Source organism: Alosa alosa, chromosome 21 (assembly GCF_017589495.1).
Source record: "Alosa alosa isolate M-15738 ecotype Scorff River chromosome 21, AALO_Geno_1.1, whole genome shotgun sequence".
NCBI lineage: Eukaryota > Metazoa > Chordata > Actinopteri > Clupeiformes > Clupeidae > Alosa > Alosa alosa.
Genome location: NC_063209.1, coordinates 30400495 through 30421135, shown reverse-complemented (window position 1 = coordinate 30421135; position 20641 = coordinate 30400495). Strand labels below are relative to the sequence as shown.

The 20641-nt window shown below is 41.9% G+C and overlaps 1 protein-coding gene across 5 annotated transcripts in view; it reads left to right on the top strand.

Moving 5' to 3' along the window:
* The window catches only part of LOC125286025 (adhesion G-protein coupled receptor G2), a 51915-nt gene that overhangs the window by 21045 nt on the left and 10229 nt on the right, over positions 1–20641 (top strand). For 3 of the 5 annotated variants that reach the window (XM_048230675.1, XM_048230673.1, XM_048230677.1), the window contains 11 exons: positions 1927–2139; positions 4247–4418; positions 4521–4668; positions 12975–13091; positions 14467–14607; positions 15600–15648; positions 15950–16074; positions 17540–17661; positions 19007–19275; positions 19863–19962; positions 20184–20482. In XM_048230675.1, coding sequence (XP_048086632.1) covers positions 1927–2139; positions 4247–4418; positions 4521–4668; positions 12975–13091; positions 14467–14607; positions 15600–15648; positions 15950–16074; positions 17540–17661; positions 19007–19275; positions 19863–19962; positions 20184–20482 — 1755 coding nt within the window. The remainder of the gene's footprint in view (positions 1–1926; positions 2140–4246; positions 4419–4520; positions 4669–12974; positions 13092–14466; positions 14608–15599; positions 15649–15949; positions 16075–17539; positions 17662–19006; positions 19276–19862; positions 19963–20183; positions 20483–20641) is intronic. The other 2 variants (XM_048230676.1, XM_048230678.1) reach the window with 2 other exon arrangements.

Here is a 20641-nt window from a genome sequence, read left to right as displayed (position 1 = left end):
CTCACGCACTCACATACTCACACACTCACCATACTCACACTCACATATTCACGCACTCACATACTCACACACTCACCATACTCACACTCACATACTCACACACTCACCATACTCACGCACTCACCATACTCACGCACTCACATACTCACCATACTCACACTCACATACTATAATAATAATAATAATAATAATAATAATAAAGCTTTATTTGTATAGCACCTTTCATACACAGAATGCAGCTCAAAGTGCTTTTACATTTGAAGCATGTAACACAATAATAGTCAGTCAGTCATTATCAATCACTTTTCTTTGCTGTTTATGTTATACTCAGCAACATATCAAAAATATAGAAAATGACGCCATAAGACTGGCAGCCTTAACCCTCTTACCCCCACAAGCACGCCATATGGCAACTGTGGCAAGGAAAAACTCCCATATTCCAGGAAGAAACCTTGAGCAGAACCTGACTTAATAGGGGAGCCCATCTGTTTCTGGCTGGCTGCCTCCAATAGTAGCAGATGTAGAATAATCTGAAAATGTAGTCTACAGGATAAGATGAGTTAACTAAAAGCTTTCCTGTACAGGTATGTTTTCAGATCTTTTTAAAATATTTACTGAACTCGCCTGCTTGATGTACAGAGGCAGGGTGTTCCATAGTTTGGGGCATAATGGATAAACGCAGCTTCTCCACTTTGTTTGTGGAGCACTTTGGGCAATGATTAAAAGATTAGAATTGATGATCTAAGTTTCCTTTGTGGTTGATAAGATATTAAAAGCTCAGAGATATATGAAGGTGCTATGCCATTCAGAGCTTTGTAAGTAATTAACATAACCTTAAAATCAATTCTATAGGAAATAGGAGCCAGTGCAGTTCAGCCAACACAGGGGTGATGTGTTCTCTTTCTTAGTCTTAGTTAAAAAGTCTAGCCAGCAGAGTTCTGTATGAGTGCCAATTTCTTTAGATGTTTTTGGGAAGACCAGTGAAAAGTGCATTGCAGTAGTCTAACCTGCTAGTGATAAAGGCGGAATTAGTTTTTCTGCATCTTGTTGAGTTAAAAGGGCCGCACTTTGGCAATGTTTCTCAAGTGGAAATAGGCTGTCTGAGTAACTTTACTGATATGGGGCTTAAAACTTAACTCTGCATCTAAGATGACACCGAGGCTTGTTACTTTTTGGTTTGACCTGGTGTGCCAAGTTCCCCAGATTACTAAGAATAATATCTCGCTTTTAGTTTTGGTCCAACCAGAAGTACCTCTGTTTTGTCATCATTTAGTTTCAAAAAGTTTTTGCTCATCCACTGATTAATGGAGGTTAGGCATGCAGTGAGGGAGCAAAGGCCATCTGGGTTAGTTGGCTCCACAGAAAGATACAATTGGGTATCATCATACTCACACACTCACATACTCACATACTCACACACTCACCATACTCACACACTCACACACTCACCATACTCACGCACTCACATACTCACACACTCACCATACTCATACTCACATACTCACCATACTCACACACTCACCATACTCACGCACTCACATACTCACACACTCACCATACTCACACACTCACCATACTCACACACTCACCATACTCACATACTCACACACTCACCATACTCACACACTCACACACTCACCATACTCACGCACTCACATACTCACACACTCACATACTCACACACTCACATACTCACACACTCACCATACTCACACACTCACCATACTCACACTCACATACTCACACACTCACCATACTCACACTCACATACTCACACACTCACCATACCCCCTTACACACTCACCACGTCAGGTGCATGTTGCTGTGAATGAAAGTGTCTTTAATTGAGGTGTTGTCTTCCAAACTAATATGTGCCAGCTTGCAGTACATGTGGCAAAGCTCCAAGACCTTTTCTTTGTTCACCAGTGAACATCTCGTACAACAACGAGACAGATGGATTTAGTGTCTACATATCCACGTGTGAACTGAAAGTCACTAACAACCTGCAAAATTTCACCTGCCGTTGGATGGGGAGGCCATGTTATGCCCAGTGTTCCGGTGGGAATGCGTCTCTGGTGAACCTGACTGACCCCAACTATGTGTGTCATCATAACAAATGCGCAAGCTTCTACTTACATGGTGAGCGATGTGCAATACAAAACAGTAACAAAGTTGTTTACAAATACATAATGTGTGAAGTTGATTTTGTTGTTAAGGCTCATAGGCATATGAAATGAGGGATAAGGTATTGTCTGGGTTAGGGTGACATATAAAATGAGGGATAAGGTATTGTCTGGGTTAGGGTGACATATAATATGAGGGACAAGGTATTGTCTGCTAGTCTCTTCTAATCTCCAACACAACACATATTACCCAACATGCCCAAGACACATTTACTATGCACTTCCATTACACATCTAACAACCCAGCATGCCCAAAACAACCCAGCATGCCCAAGACACATTTACTATGCACTTCCATTACACATCTAACAACCCAGCATGCCCAAACAACCCAACATGCCCAAGACACATTTACTATGCACTTCCATTACACATCTAACAACCCAACATGCCCAAGACACATTTACTATGCACTTCCATTACACATCTAACAACCCAGCATGCCCAAAACAACCCAGCATGCCCAAAACAACCCAACATGCCCAAAACACATTTACTATGCACTTCCATTACACATCTAACAACCCAGCATGCCCAAAACAACCCAGCATGCCCAAAACAACCCAACATGCCCAAAACACATTTACTATGCACTTCCATTACACATCTAACAACCCAGCATGCCCAAAACAACCCAACATGCCCAAAACACATTTACTATGCACTTCCATTCTTCTTCTTCTTCTTTGTTCAAACACTGCGGGCACTGGGACAGTAGTAGACACAGGCGTCTATATGGGACAGTATTAGACACAGGCGTCTATATGGGACAGTATTAGACACAGGCGTCTATATGGGACAGGCCTTAATTCCCTTTTACACAAAACGTTTCATCTGCAAAGATGGAAAACATTATCAAATGAATTATTTCAAACACATTGAATGTCTACCCATATGACTAGGCTATCCGATGACAATTACGATCATCATTCATTTAGTGTTGAGATGTTCATTGAGTGAGATAACAGATGAAACATGCTTTAATCAAAAATAATTTACAAAGAGATCCTATCACACTGAAAGCTCATATTTTGTCACTAGCAACCTAGCCTACATCTGTACTCTATCAAATACAGTTGCATTATCAGCCCTGATCAAAACCGTTCAGGAATTATTTATGCAAAAGTGGAACGTGCTTAATGTTTCATTCTCCCTTCCTTTCAGCATGAATGAAACAGCATGAGAGACCATGAACCATATTGTTTCTCCCGTATTTGATTTGGCAAATTTGACAACAGTCAGCTTACATTTCAAATCATAGCCTACTTCTTTCTCTTTATTGCCCCGGCGGTACGCATTCACAATAAAGAATAACATTTGCGAACCCTTTTGTTTTGTTGCCAGCATAAAAACAAGCTTACTATACCATCGGCCTATCCGCAAATTAGAAACAAAAGGGATGAATTGAACTATGACGAAGACGGACATATAGGCATAGTTCATTTTGGAAAATGTATACAATTTGGAACTCTAGCTTTCCCCCACCGCAGTCTTTTAATGCCATCTAATCATAACGTTAGTGTGCGCAGTCTGCACTAGGGCTGTCCAAATTGCTCAACAATGACGTTTGAATATTCCCTGTGTGGTGTGTGTGTGTGTGTGGTGTGTGTGTGTGTGTGTGTGTGTGTGTGTGGTGTGTGTGTGTGTGTGTGGTGTGTGTGTGTGTGTGTGGTGTGTGTGTGTGTGTGTGTGTGTGTGTGTGTGTGTGTGTGTGTGTGTGTGTGTGTGTGTGTGTGTGTGTGTGTGTGTGTGTGTGTGTGTGTGTGTGTGTGTGTGTGTGTGTGTGTGTGTGTGTGTGTGTGTGGTGTGTGTGTGTGGTGTATGTGTGTGTGGTGTATGTGTGTGGTGGTGTGTGTGTGTGTGTGGTGCATTTGTGTGTGTGTGTGTGTGTGGTGCATGTGTGTGTGTGTGTGTGTGTGTGTGTGTGTGTGTGTGGTGTGTGTGGTGTGCATTTGTGTGTGTGTGTGTGTGTGTGGTGTGCATGTGTGTGTGTGTGTGTGTGCATGTGTGTGTGTGTGTGTGTGGTCTCTGGCCTGACCCCTCTGCCCTGTGGTCTCCCATAGGCTCAAACCTGTCCTGTTTCACCATCATGTGCACCGAAGAGAACATTATTGCATTTCTACATGAAAATGACAATCAAAATGCAACAGTTGAAGACCTGAAAAGAACTCTGAATGTAAAAAGGATTTGCTCCAATAACTTTGATGAGATGAAGTTAGTGGACTTCTACACTGGGTGAGTAAAGAGGTTTGATAAAGACGTGTTTATGTGTTTATGTGTTTATGGTTCCCAGACACTTCTTCCCATTTGTGCTTTTCTCCCTCCTGACTGTTGCAGTGTGGAAAACCACATCATTCATAATGTCATCAGGGACACGTTGATAACTACTTCTCCCGTGGAGCACGACTTGGTGGATATAGTCATGACCATTACTAGAGTGAACGGCAGCACACAAGACAACTTCATCAATGCAACATCTCAAATGGTGAGAAAGACAAACAGACAGACACATACAGACACCAACGGTATAGAAACAGACAGACCACACAGACACATACAGACACCAACGGTATAGAAACAGACAGACCACACAGACACATACAGACACCAACGGTATAGAAACAGACAGACCACACAGACACATACAGACACCAACGGTATAGAAACAGACCACACAGACACATACAGACACCAACGGTATAGAAACAGACAGACCACACAGACACATACAGACACCAACGGTATAGAAACAGACAGACCACACAGACACATACAGACACCAACGGTATAGAAACAGACTGACCACACAGACACATACAGACACCAACGGTATATAAACAGACAGACCACACAGACACATACAGACACCAACGGTATAGAAACAGACAGACCACACAGACACATACAGACACCAACGGTATAGAAACAGACAGACCACACAGACACATACAGACACCAACGGTATAGAAACAGACTGACAGGCACAGACACATCAGGCCTATTGCTCTGTCAGTTAGCTTTATGCTAGCTGAGCTGCGTTTCAGAACCGTACTCACACAGGATCAGCTGATTCATAGTTAAACTGCTTGGAAGCCGGAACTATGATATCCTGTCTATAATGGTGAGTAAGATCCTGCCAAATATTTGCTTTTTAAAGCTCAACACAGACTAATTATGTGGGGCTGTTAAGGGATAACATTGATCTATTTCTACCGCTCTGGTCTTTCATTAGTCAAGTCAAGTTTATTTATATAGCACATTTCATACACAGAGGTCATTCAATGTGCTTTACATAAACAAAACCAAACAATAATAACAAATAAAAGCATAGAAGGGCAATATAGTCAAAGAATAGTTAAAAGGTAAAGATCATAATAAAAAGAAAACATAAAACACAAAGTAAAATCATTTAAAAATAAAGAATAATTAGTAAGCAAAAACAAAGGCAAAAGTAGTAAAAAAAAGTAATATAAGACAAAGTAGAATAATTATCAAGGCAGATTCAGAATTTGTAACTCGGCACAGTTAGCAGAAAGCATCTGAGAACAGTTTGGTCTTAAGTCTAGATTTAAAACTGGCTACAGTTGGGGCCTTTTAATGTCATCCCTAAAGTTGGTTCCACAGTTGAGCCGCATAGCAGCTAAAAGCTGCTTCACCATGTTTAGTTCTAACTGTATGTTTTACTAGCAGGTTTTTCACCTGGGACCTGAGAGGACGAGAAGGTGTGTACTGCTGAAGCATGTCTGACAAGTATTTAGGTCCTGCTCCATTTAACTGATTTATGAACAAGCAATAGTGCTTTAAAGTCAATTCTGTGACTTACTGGAAGCCAGTGCAAGGACTTAAGAATTGGAGTAATGTGGTCAGTTCTTTTAGTTTTTGTTAGAGTCCTAGCTGCTGCATTTTGTATCACCTGAAGCTGTTTAATAGTCTTTTTAGGAAGGCCTGTGAACAGTCCATTGCAGTAATCAACTCTGCTGGAGATAAATGCATGAATGAGTTTTTTTAAGTCATGTTTTGACATCAGCCCTCTGAGTTTGGCAATATTTTTGAGGTGGTAAAAGCTGATTTAGTTATCGCCATGTGGCTGTTGAAATTTAGATCACTGTCAATTAATACACCAAGATTTTTAACAGTATCCTTTGCCTTAAACCCTTTTGTGTCAAGGAGAGTGGCAACCCTAAGTCTTTCCTCATTTTTACCAAATATAATTACACATAGATTCAAGAGGACCATAGTCGTTTGGTGATAGAGCTAAGTAAATTTGTGTGTCATCTGCATAGCTATGATATGAAATCAAATTATTTTGAATGATTTGTCCAAGTGGGAGCATATAGAGGTTGAATAATAGTGGCCCCAAGATCGACCCCTGGGGAACACCACAGGTCAAGGACGTTGGTGTTGAGGTACAGTTTCCGATGGCAACAAAGAAGCTCCTTTCTTGTAGATATGATTTTAGCCAGCTGATAACTATGCCTGTAAATCCAACCCAGTGTTCTAGTCTGTGTAGTAAAATATTGTGATCAACAGTGTCAAATGCTGCACTAAGGTCCAGTAGCACTAGGACTGATGTTTTACCTGAATCTGTGTTGAGGCGTATGTCATTGGAAACTTTAATGAGAGCTGTTTCAGTGCTGCTCATTAGCCAGCGGCAAGCGGCAGGTTTGCTATTGTTCTCTACGGTTCGTCAGTGGAACGGTGGCAACGGTGGCATAACGCTAGCTAACTTTCAAAGCGCAACGCAAGCGTATTCAATTAACAAACTGTTTGTGTTGCTTAGGAACGAGATAGAACGTATTATGGTCTGAGCGTTGCGCTATGTTTGCCGCTTGCCGCTGGCTGATGAGATGCCTTAAACTTCATCTTTGTCAAGACTAAGCTAATATACACATACAGGTGCCCTCTGAAAAGCTTTGAAGACACAGCAACTGAGATGAAGGTAAAACACTGCAGCAGATTACAGTAAACCAGAGGTGCTAATGTCACAGCAATGGGGAGTAGCCTAAGAGGTCACGTGACGTATTAATCTCATCACAAGTTTAAAACCGTGTTAAACTATAAAAAGTGTTTAAGATGACTTCCGGTGAGCCACGCTGCGAAATGGTCTTGCCACACTGAGCTCCTGCTGCATCTTAACCTTTTTTGACGCATATTACTTTGAAAGTGTAGTTCTGACTTCAGACACAATACCTACATTTCGGTGAACGATGCCGAACAAAAATCCTGCGAGTTCTCCTCAAAAACAGCATGAAGTTGTTAATAAGCGCTTCAAGGCTAGTTTGCCACATGAGGATATAGCATTGCTAATCAAACAGACAGTGGAGGCAGAAAGAGAGACTCTGCGAGAGGTGGTAAGTGCCACGCTAACAGAGACTTTAGATAAAGCACTGTCGCCTCTCAGCGCTTGTATCTCGGAGAACGGAGCCCTGCTACGTTCTCTTCAAGACAATATCGACTGCCAAGCAGCTAAAGTTGAGGCTATAACCACTAAAGTAGATGGCCTCCAAGGCTCTGTTCGTCAAGTAAAAAGAGAAGCTAACCACTGCATTACTGAACTGAGCAGAAGTAGAAATGCTTTCAAAGGAGTACGAGCCCGTTGTCGCCAGATGGGAATAGACACATTTTTGATCTACCCAGCTACTCTGCGGATTAAAATCAACGGCGAAACTAAATCGTTCCACTCTGCTGAAGATGCCGAACAGTTTATGTCATGCTATGATGTCAGATCTGAACCAAACCAGCTAACCAGTTTTGATCCAATCGCACCAGCTGAACCAGCTACAGGGCCAAGATCCGAAGAGCGAGTTACACTTGATATGGAGAGCTGATGGTCTGGTTTGATTGTGTGGTATAACCTATGTTAGCCTGTTCAGTTTACACAAATGGGACAATTCATGTTACCAAATGCAGTTCCACTGATTATCTAGTTAGCCTAGGGTATTTTATTACGAAGGTCAGGAAAATATCCTCAGTTGTATTGAATTTGACTAGCGTTGAGGCGCTTCGTTTTTGCTGTATCAAATCCAAGCAGGATTGTATGTTTTCTCTTTTATTATGATTCAGTGATTTTAATTTCTACCACCACGTTTCCTTTATAGTTAAACTACACTCGACTAGTTTTATTTCTGTTCAAGGGGTAGGATAGGCGCAAGTTCATTGTTAATAGACTTCGCCTCGTGAATGTCACGGACGTTAGCTATAGAGGGGTTTGAGGGAGGGGTGGGGGTGTGGCTGCGGCCACACATGAGCCAACACATGGAGACTTGTATGTTTCAGCTGTCTGAATATGTAACGTTTATTGCTAGTCAGAATGCTTTTTCGTACACTGTTTTTTCTAGAAGCATGTTTCTTTAGTTTCGTTTAATATTCGATGATAATGGGTAACCACACCAAATTATCCCTTAACGTCAAGGGGCTGAATTCACCTTTCAAACGCGCCAGTGTTCTAGATTTTCTACATAGGCATAACGTTGATGTAGCGCTCCTGCAAGAGACGCACTTTAGACCAAAAGATGTAACTAGAACGCAAAATAAGCATTATAAACCCATCGTCGCCTCTGGAGATGGTTCTCACACCAAAGGTGTCCTGATACTAATGAAACGGAACTTAACTCTACAAATTGAAAAAATAAGCTCTGGTACATCAGGGAGGTTTTTCCCAAATCTAGCAAAAGAGCTGCTTTCTTTGAACGACTACCTTTTAATTATTGGAGCAGATATGAATACATTTTTTGATAGAAACTTAGACAGGTCTCATGCCAACATTTCAACAATTCAAGCCACTGCATCGGAGTCTTTAAAGCACTTTTCTAAGAGTTTGAATTTAATAGATATTTGGAGAATAAATAATCCAACTACCAAAAACTTTACCTATTATTCAGCTGCTCATAAAATGTAATCTAGAATAGATTTTATTCTGTTATCATCAAAACTGGGTCAGTATGTTAAATCAGTCAATATATGTCCACGCTACATGTCAGACCACAATCCAGTTATTGCTACTTTTGACTTCTTTCCCATGCATAGGACGCCAACAAGGTGGAGATTCAACACAACTCTCCTTCAGAATGAAGAATATCTCACTCAATTAAAACTGAAATTAAGAGAATTCATTGACATTAATATCAGTAGTGTTTCTAACCCCATGTTTGTATGGGCTGTGGTCAAGGGTTTCTTAAGAAACAATGCCATCTGTTTTTGTACACATCTTAAGAAATTGAAAGCAATCCGAATAAAAGACTTGGAGTCAGAGTGTCAAAGTTTGGAAAGGGAGTTGAATTCTAGGTACTCTGAAGAAAAAGATGTTCAACTCAAGATTAAGCAGTCAGAACTAAATTATTTGGTCAAGCAAAGAGTTGAATACTTAATGCATATAACCAAACATAAGTATTATTCGGAGAGTAGTAAACCAAGCAAACTCCTTGCATTGACTCTCAAGAAACAGGAGAATAAAATGTCCATTTCTGCTATCCGCAATCCTCTTAAAGGGACTGTAACAGCACCACCTGTTATAAATGATACTTTCAAGACCTTTTTTACAAACTTATATTCATCTGAATTCTCACCATCCCAGGACCAGTTTGATGATTTTTTTCAAAACATTGAGCTTCCAGGTCTCTCTTCCGATGAACTTGAAAAGCTAGATTCCCCAATTACATTAGAAGAGCTTCACCAAGCCTTAAAGCTTACTAATAAAGGTCGTTCCCCTGGAATTGATGGGCTCCCAGCGGAATTATTTCTGACATGCTGGGAAATACTGGGACCATTATGGCTGGATGTGCTAAATTATGCTAGATAATGGCAGCTTTCTTAAAGATATTAATATGTCACTCAAAACCTTGTTAGCAAAGCCAGGCAAAGACCCCATGGAATGTGCAAATTACTGTCCCATCTCATTAATAAGTGCAGACCTAAAAATATATGCCAAAGCGCTGGCCTTACGCCTTGAGAAAGTAGTGGGTAAGCTGATCCACATGGATCAGACCGGCTTCATGAAAGAGCGTCTAGCATCTGATAATATAAGGCGGCTTCTTCATATTATTGATGAGACAGGGAAAACATATTCCCCCAAATGGATTGTTTTTCTAGATGCACAAAATGCATTTGACCGATTGGAGTGGAAGTACCTATGGAGAGCCCTGGAAGAATTCAAATTTGGTCCAAATTTTATACGCTAACCCATCTGCGAGAGTTTTTACTGGTGGGATTTCCTCTGACCCATTTAGCATATTCCGTGGGACGAGGCAGGGATGTCCTCTTTCTCCTCTTCTTTTTAATCTTTCAATTGAACCCTTGGCCCAGTTTATTCGTCAAAATAATATTTCAATGCCAATAACAATAGGTCCTTCACAGCATCATATATCTCTTTATGCCGATGATACATTGATTTACATATCTGATATTCAGACCTCCTTACCAAAGATCATGAGTATGCTGGACAATTTTGGGAAACTCTCAGGCTTTAAAATCAACTTTAAAAAATCAGTTCTCATGCTCCTCAATGTGGACAAAAATGAGCTGACTGTTCCATCTGACATTGTGGTGGCTGACCAAGTGTCCTATTTAGCTCTTCAGATAACATCAACTTTGTCAGCTATTTCCAAGATCAATTATTGCACTATTTTGAAGAAACTAGAAAATGATATCAATAGATGGATGCCACTGCCATCATCAGTACCTAGTCGAATTTCGGTCGTTAAAATGAATGTTTTGCCCCGAATTAATTTCATTAGTTCAATGATACCTCTGCCCCCTCCAGTGGATTACTGGAAAAAACTTGATACTCTGCTTAGGTCGTTTGTATGGAATAAGAGGCGTCCACGGATAAAATGGTCAATGTTACAACAACCCAAACTCCAAGGAGGTTGGGCCCTCCCACATTTTAAGCTATATCATTGGTCCTTTATATTACAGCATAGTAGGCACTGGTTTAACTTAAATGCACAAACCTCCTGGATTGAAATTGAAAGAGCTCTTGTGGCTCCAATAAGACTTCAAGATTACTTATTTTCAGGTATTTCAGCTAGACAATCGTCCTTACGGTGTGGCCCCATTGTATCTTATTTGTTGAAAACCTTCAAAATAGTAGAAAGATATTTGGGTGTGGAAGTAAAATGGCACAAACACTCTCCAAATCGATGTTTACTTTCTGGGAACAAAACATTTAATCAAGGTCCATGGGTGCATACAGATATACATATACTAAATGACATAAATGGAGAAGACTCATTATTGAGTTTTGGTGACCTGGTCTCTCATTATGGTATCCCTACTCATTCACTTTTTCACTATTTTAAGTTACGATCAGCCCTTAGATCCTGTAATGTCCAATGGGGTTCCAATTTACAACTACATCCTATTGTAGAATTGATACAAAGAGCACCCAGAAGGATAGTGTCCATACTACTGCATCATGTGTCCCCAGGGTCAAGCATACTACTGCATCATGTGTCCCCAGGGTCAAGCATACCACTGCATCATGTGTCCCCAGGGTCAAGCATACTACTGCATCATGTGTCCCCAGGGCTGGAGGAGGACTCCTTTGTTCTTAGTAGGCCTAGGCTATCTCAAATAAAAGAATATAGGGTAACAGTGTGTGAGCAAAATGACTATATGACCATATTCGGTAACACTTTACTTGACGGGTGAGTTCATAACACATTCATAGCAGCTGTCATAAACTGCACATAAAGCATTCATGACTGTTTCATGAGACATGAGTCAACATTCATACCAAACCTTTCATGAATGTGGAAGACAGAACGACAACAACTTGTCAAAATAAGAGTACAACAATCGCAAAGCAGCATTGCCGTTTTTGTTCCAAACCTCTTACCTGATCACATCACACCTGAGTCAATGGGCTACTCCAGTGCCAAAAAGACAGGACATGGTCTAGCAAATATTTTTTGTGTCATAAAAATGTATTTGTTTTATGATGTAACCTTTGCAGATGATTTCTCATCTTTTTCTACTGGTAATGTCCAACCGTTCCTGGTTACACAAATACGGGTCAGCTGAATGTAGGCTAGTTTACCTCAGTGTTAAACTCAGTGATTACGAATACTTCACAACTTGTATAGTAAAGTGACATTCGATGTAGACTTCATAAGATATTCATGAAATATTTACAAAGGCTGGAAAGATTAAATTAATGGTATCCTTTATGAAATATTGGAGGCAAATTCAAAACAATGCTGCTTTGTGATTGTTGGACTTTTATTTTGACAAGTTGTCGTCGTTCTGTCTTAGAAAGTGGTCAGAGAGTCATTGGCTGGCCATATACGGCTATTTGGTTGACAAGCCCAGTGAGTATACACATAAAAAGTAGGCATTTCTCTTGACGTTTCCTTGGCGTTTCAGTCCACTCATACAGTAGTTTTTCTGACCCCAATATGTGCACACATTTTCCTGTGACATGGACCATGAAGGGGTCAATTGTTCACAAAATCCCTGTGAAAGTGATCCCTAATAACAGTTTTCTCTTTATATGGTACTGTTATAGCATACAATGTGGAGGCTGCCATTCTTACAAGCTAAAGGGACACTTCAAAATGTGTTTTTTGCCTCTATCATTGTACTTATCATTGACAGTGTGGACTGGCCTTGAAACATTGTTTTTTCAACATCTGTGGGAGTTTGACAAACATTCATCTAAACACCTACTGTATGGAATTCAATACACAGAATGCATGTAACGTATCTAGCCCTGTGAGATTGCACGTGTTTATCTGTTGTCCATGCTCATAGACAAATTGTGGTCAGAGAGAGAGAGATGTATTGTCTTTGCAGGTGGTCCCAGGTCACAACCCTGTGGAGACGTTGATTCCTCTGGAAGCCTTTCAGAACACCTCTGAGGACAGACAGAAAGCTGCAGTGGTGCACTATGCATCTCCACAGCAGTTCACGGTAAGTGGGACAGGTCACTATGCATCTCCACAGCAGTTCACGGTAAGGGGACAGGTCACTATGCATCTCCACAGCAGTTCACGGTAAGGGGGACAGGTCACTATGCATCTCCACAGCAGTTCATGGTACAGGGCCATGCATCTCCAGGATTCCACGGGGGACAGGTCACATGCATCTCCACACCAGTTCCAAACAGGTCACTATGACTTTCAGCCACTTTGCATCTCCAGCAGTTCTTTCTTTCTCCACAGCAGTTCATTGGGACAGGTCACTATTCATGGACCATTTGGGGGAGGACATGTCCGAACCTTCCAAAGCAGACTTTCAGCCTTTCCAGCACTTTCTTTTAGCGTCATTGCTTTCATGGACATTTCACATGATGTTAGGGCTGCTGCAAGGAAAAGAACACAGAAGTGTGTCACATGACTTTTCCTGCCCTGCATTCTGCAGTACATTCTTACTGTTCTCAGATTAGTTGTGCTGAGGTGGTGATGAATGCATTCTTACTGTTCTCAAATTAGTTGTGATGAATGTATTCTTACTGTTCTCAGATTAGTTGTGATGAATGTATTCTTACTGTTCTCAGATTAGTTGTGGGTATGATAAATGTATTCTTACTGTTCTCAGATTAGTTGTGGGTATCATAAATGTATTCTTACTGTTCTCAGATTAGTTGTGATGAATGTATTCTTACTGTTCTCAGATTAGTTGTGATGAATGTATTCTTACTGTTCTCAGATTAGTTGTGGGTATCATAAATGGTTCTCAGTTGTGATGAATGTATCATAAATGTATTCTTTCTTACTGTTCTCAGATTAGTTGTGAGTATCATAAATGTATTCTTACTGTTCTCAGATTAGTTGTGCTGAGGTGGTGATGAATGCATTCTTACTGTTCTCAGATTAGTTGTGATGAATGTATTGTTACTGTTCTCAGATTAAGGTGGTGATGAATGTATTCTTACTGTTCTCAGATTAGTTGTGCTGAGGTGGTGATGCATGTAAACAAATATGTTTAGATCGGTGAAATAAAAATGCACTGGCTCATCAGACCATCTCAGCTGGCAGGTTTTAAACTCCATAGGGTGAAGAAGCATTCCATTGATACATGGAGGCGTTGATGCAAACCTCTTAGCAGCCCCTCCATGTGGATAGATCAGTATCCTAGCAGCCCCTCCATGTGGATAGATCAGTATCCTAGCAGCCCCTCCATGTGGATAGATCAGTCTCCTAGCAGCCGCTCCATGTGGATAGATCACTGGGGGTGCTGTGTTACTAAACATGACTTGTTAATGTTTTCAAAAAAATGATTTATATTGTTTTGGAAAAGAGCTCTTTACCTATGTGCACTCATTGTCCATGTCGGCCTGGTTCAGGTTAGTCAGGATGTTGACTTGGTGTCCAGCGTGGTTCGAGTGGAACTGCTGGACAAGCCTCCCACACCACTGAAGACCCTGCTAAGCATGACCTTCACTGTGGATGTATGTGACTGGGTGGAACCAAACAATTACTCTAAAGTGAGTAGCCTGATCTAATTTCCCCTTCAGTGTCAACATACCCTGATCTAATACCCCTTCAGTGTCAAATGCATTGCTGTCAACATTGAGCTTTGAAAATGAGGGAGATTTCCCAGGTTTCTAACCCCAAAAAAATGGGAAATATTTCAATGTTGGGCTTTCTGTTGCTGTCCGTCTGCTAACAGCAAGAATTCACAGACTACCACTTGATAAACTGAACAAGGTGTGAAGCTAGGTCTAAACTGAATGAGGTGTGAAGCTAGGTCTACCACTGGATAAACTGAACAAGGTGTGAAGCTTGGTCTACCACTGGATAAACTGAACAAGGTGTGAAGCTAGGTCTACCACTGGATAAACTGAACGAGGTGTGAAGCTAGTTCTAACGTGATTTTGCTTACCGATTGGCGTCAAGATGTGTTCTCACAAAAGAACAAGAGCCTAATATCACTCTTGAGTCGTACGTGTTCGCACCTTGAACCACGCGCAAAGATGCTTTTATGCTTTGACAACATCTGTTCCACTGGAAAGGCAATAGAGGTAGCAATAGGACAGCACTACAGTGACAGACAGGTCCGATGGTAGGGCTAATGTTGCTAATGGTAGGGCTAATGTTATGAGAGTTTTAAGACAGGTCCGATGGTAGGGCTAATGTTATGAGAGTATTCAAATATGGGACATTTACAGGAAAATATTAAAACAGGAAGACAGTGGGAGAGAAGCAAAAATATGTCAGAAACCTGGCAAAAAAGTGAGTGTTGACAGCGATGGTCAAATGATTCAAAATTGCATTGTTTTGCAGTAATTGCTAATTACTTTCTATCACTTTAAAAATACAGGCCCCATAGCAAGATCTCAATGGACAAATACTCAGCACTTATCTTTATTGCATGTTTTTGCTTGCATGTGTGTGTCTGTGCGTGTGCGTGTGTGTGCTTGTGTGTGTGTGTGTGTGTGTGTGTGTGTGTGTGTAAAAATTACACTTATTGGTATAGGAATTAAATACAACATATAATTTATCCTGTCAGTATTATGATGAGCTTAGTAAGTCAGTCTATCTTTACATAAAACACAATAAATATGCTACCAATATACAAATAAAAATACATTCATCAAGTTAGCTGATCACACAGAATGTTGTGCACACAGAATATGTGTGCGTGCATTTATGTGTATATATATACATGAGTGTGTGTGTGTGTACATGTATACATGAGTGTGTGTGTGTGTGTGTACGTGTGTGTACATGTATATGTGTGTGTGTGTGTGTGTACATGTATATGTGTGTACATGTATATGTGTGTGTGTGTGTGTTTGTGCATGTATGTGTGTGTGTGTGTATCAGCTCGTCAAACTGGCTTGCGGTGGAGCAGTCGTGGTTGTGAGATGAAGATTCTAAACAGTGAGAATCACAGCAGTCTGCTGGTGCAGTGCCAGTGTGATCACATGACTCCCTTCGCCGTGCTCCTGGTAAAGCTCTCTCACACACACACACACGCGCGCGCACGCACACACACACACACACACACATATACACACACACAGTGTGATCACATGACTCCCTTCTCTGCTCCTGGTAAAGCTCTCTCTCTCTCTCTCTCTCTCACTCACACACACACAATATATATATATATATGTATATTAATTTAGCTCTCTCTCTCTCTCTCTCACACACACACAATATATATATATATGTATATTAATTTAGCTCTCTCTCTCACACACACACACAATATAGATATAGATATGTATATTAATTTAGCTCTCTCTCTCTCTCACACACACACACACAATATATATATGTGTGTATATTAATTTAGCACTTTTAACTCTTTCGTGCCCTTGCCAAACATTACAGTTTTGGTGCTGGATGACCTCCTCACACAAAAACGTATTGCTTGAGTATATTACATAGTATCAGTGGGATATACATTCATATACACACATACCATTTTAATCAGACAAATCACTTCTATCAAATGATGAGTACAGTACACGTGGTAATGTTGATAAAGTGATGAACAGTCTTTGAAAATCCTTTCCAAATGTATATCCAAAATATGTCAATTTAATTTTATTCACATAAAAATGAATTTTCATTGTATTTCTTAGCAAGATAATCAAGTCAAGTCAAGTCAACTTTATTGATATAGCGCATTTCATACTCAGAGGTCATTAAATGTGCTTTACATAAACAAAAGCAAACAGGAATAGCTAATAAAAAGCATAGAAGGGCAATAGTCAAAGAATAGTTTAAAAAGTAAAAGAATAAAAAAGAAAACATAAAACATACAAGGTAAAAGTACCACCACTGTGCGTAGTGCACCAAGGGGTAGAGGGGGGACGCGCATCACCCACTGTGCGTAGTGCACCAAGGGGTAGAGGGGGGACGCGCATCACCCACTGTGCGTAGTGCACCAAGGGGTAGAGGGGGCACCACCACGCGCTATTAGTCAAGTCAAACGCATCGACTGAAGTGATATTACTCTTTCATGTCTCATCTTCAAGTATCCAAAAATATTTGTGCCATAAACCTCTTAACCAATCATATCAAACCTCTTAACCAATCATATCAAACTGTAGCTTATGTTGTCAGCACTACAGGGAAGATTTGTTAGATGGTTAGGCACATAAGGGTTAATCCAAAGTGATTTACATATGTCAATTACATTACAAGGAATTACATTGTCCCTGGAGCAACTTGGGGGTTAAGTGCCTTGCGCAAGGGCACAACGATGGGAACACACACGCACGCACGCACGCACACACACCATACACACACACACACACACACACACACACACACCACACATCATACACACACACCACACATAGACACACACACACATCATACACACACCACACACACACACCACACACACACACACACACGTCTGTAAAGTCTCTGTGCTCTGTCTCCTCCCCTGCTGGTCAGATCCCAGGCCTGGAGGAGCATTTGGGAGAGCACTGGAGCATCCTCTCCTACCTCAGCTACATCGGCTGTGGCCTCTCGGCTTTCTTCTGCTCCATCTCCATCTTCACCTACTTCATCCTCAGGTCAGTCATCCCCGCATCACTGCCCACAACCAGCCAGTCCTTGTAGCACAACATATTATCCTGGCCAAATAAACTAATCACTGAGAAAATAAGACTCACTAAGAATAAAACACCTCACAGGAATCAAACCCAAGACACACAGAGCAAAAAGTTAACTTAGTTAGTCTGCCAGGACTTTTACGGAATTTTCCCAAATCACAGAAGTGATTGAAGAACTTGTGCTGATGCTTCTGTAGCCTCTTTGTTGCCTCGTAACGATAGAAAGCTGCACAAGTAGAGGCTACAGTAGAGGCTACAGGAACAGGTGAGTGTCACGAGGCGCCAGGCTCCTGGGAATTTACTGCATCAGCCCCAGAGAGCACGCGGAACCTGATTTGGAGATGACAGAACATGTAAATGTAAATCAGGTTTCTAGGCCAAGTATACAAGGAATTTGGTCTCTGCATTTATCCCATCTGTGAATTAGTGAAACACACACAGAGCACACAGTGAACACACAGTGAGGTGAAGCACACACTAACCTGGAGCAGTGAGCTGCCTTGCTACAGCGGCCCTCGGGGAGCAGTGAGGGGTTAGGTGCCTTGCTACAGGGCACTTCAGCCGTTCCTACTGGTCAGGGATCGAACCGGCAACCCTTCGGTTCCAAGCCTGAAGCCCTAACCAGTAGGCCACGACTGCTCCATCAAAATGAGTACCGGCAACTTAGGAGGACTGCCAATGTGCAAGACAAAGTGCAGGTACGCTTAAGAGTGCCATCTGCTAGTAGTGCACACTTCCAGCACTGCCTCTAGCCAATCAGAGTTCTTCCACTTACAGTCAAGCCAATCAGATCATCTCCACTTGCATCTATCTCATCAGATCTAGCCAATCAGATCATCTCCGCTTGCATCTACCCAATCAGATCATCTCCACTTGCATCTATCTCATCAGATCTAGCCAATCAGATCATCTCCGCTTGCATCTACCCAATCAGATCATCTCCGCTTGCATCTACCCAATCAGATCATCTCTGCTTGCATCTATCCCATCAGATCCATCAGATCTAGCCAATCAGATCATCTCTGCTTGCATCTATCCCATCAGATCTAGCCAATCATCTCATCTCCATGCTAAACAACACAGTGCAGTATTAGCAGAAAGAGTTAAGATGCTTAAGATGTGTGAGCCCGTATATGGCACTTTTTCCAGCTCTTCAGTTAAACTGTGAAGTTGTAGTTTATCTAACAACTTCTGTCCATCCTTTGGCTTAGTGTTTATCCACCAGTTGCCTGTTACATGATACATCATTTTGCACATATGGCTTTGGTTTGTGTGTGTGTGTGTGTGTGTGTGTGTGTGTGTGTAGGAAGTCCTGGAAGGACACTTCTTCTGAGATACACATCTCTCTGAGTGGAGCCCTGCTCCTGCTGAACTTCACCTTCCTGATGAACCAATGGGCAGCCCACCAGAACCCCGTGGCTGTGTGTGTGTGTGTGGCCGTGGTCATCGAGTACGCTCTGCTCTGCTCCTTCACCTGGATGGCCATCGAGGCGTTACACCTCTACCTGATGCTGATCCGCGTCTTCAACGTGTACTACGCACGCTACATGCTCAAACTCTCTCTCATTGGCTGGGGTAAAGCACACACACTACTTGTGGTTTATTACACACACTACATGTGTTACCGGTGATCTCATACCTGTGTTCTGTGTTCTTATACCTGTGTTCTTATACCCGTGTTCTCTCATACCTGTGTTCTCATACCTGTGTTCTCTCATACCTGTGTTCTGTGTTCTCATACCTGTGTTCTCATACATGTGTTCTCATATCTGTGTTCTCATACCTGTGTTCGCATATCTGTGTTCTCATACCTGTGTTCTGTGATCTCATAACTGTGTTCTCATACCTGTATTCTGTGTTCTCATACCTGTGTTCTGTGTTCTCATACCTGTTTTCTGTGTTCTCATACCTGTTTTCTGTGTTCTCATACCTGTGTTCTTATACCTGTGTTCTCATACCTGTATCATACCTGTGTTCACATATCAGTGCTCTCATACCTGTGTTCTCATACCTGTGTTCTCATACCTGTGTTCTCATACCTGTGTTCTGTGTTCTCATACCTGTGTTCTCATACCTGTGTTCTTATACCTGTGTTCTGTGTTCTCATACCTGTGTTCTTATACCTGTGTTCTCATACCTGTGGCATGGCGTTCTGGTCTCAGGTGTCCCTGCTGTGGTGGTCGGCCTGTCCATGGTGGTGAAACTGGACGATGGTTCTATTGCCTATGGTCTTGTGGGCACCGAGGACTCTACCAATAAATAGTGAGTGTGTGCGTTTTGTGTGTGTGTGTGTGAGAGAGAGAGAGTACACTGTACACCCTCAAACTCAGAGCCATCTTCAAGATTGTCATGATTGATTGAAAGTCTTTCTCACTGTGTGTGTGCGTGTGTGTGTGCGTGTGTGTGTGCGTGCACAAGTGTGTGTGTGTGTGTGTGTGTGTGTGTGTGTGTGTGTGTGTGTGTGTGTGTGTGTGTGTGTGTAGCTGTTGGATCAGAAGTAAGGTGTTTGCGTATACGCTGAACCTGACGTTCTTCAGCCTGGTGTTCCTGATGAACACTGGTGTGCTGGTGATAGTGAGTTGGCGTATCCTGCGTCTCCAGCGCGGGGGTGGTGTGGCGGGCGCCGGGGCAGGAGCGGGCACAGGGCTGTCCTGCGGGAGTGTGCTCATCGTGCTGGGTCTGACCTGCCTGCTGGGCTCCAGTTGGGGACTGGCCTTCCTCTCCTACGGACACACCAACCTGGTCGCCCTCTACCTCTTCTGCATCCTCAACTCACTGCAGGGTGAGATGGGCACGGGGCAGATGGGGGGTATTAGAGCACACAGGGGGGTATTAGAGCACACGGGGTATTAGCAGTGGCAGTATACTCAAATACAATTACTTGCTTCAAAATCTACTTGAGTAAAAGTAAACATTCCAATTGGACAAACCTACTTGAGTA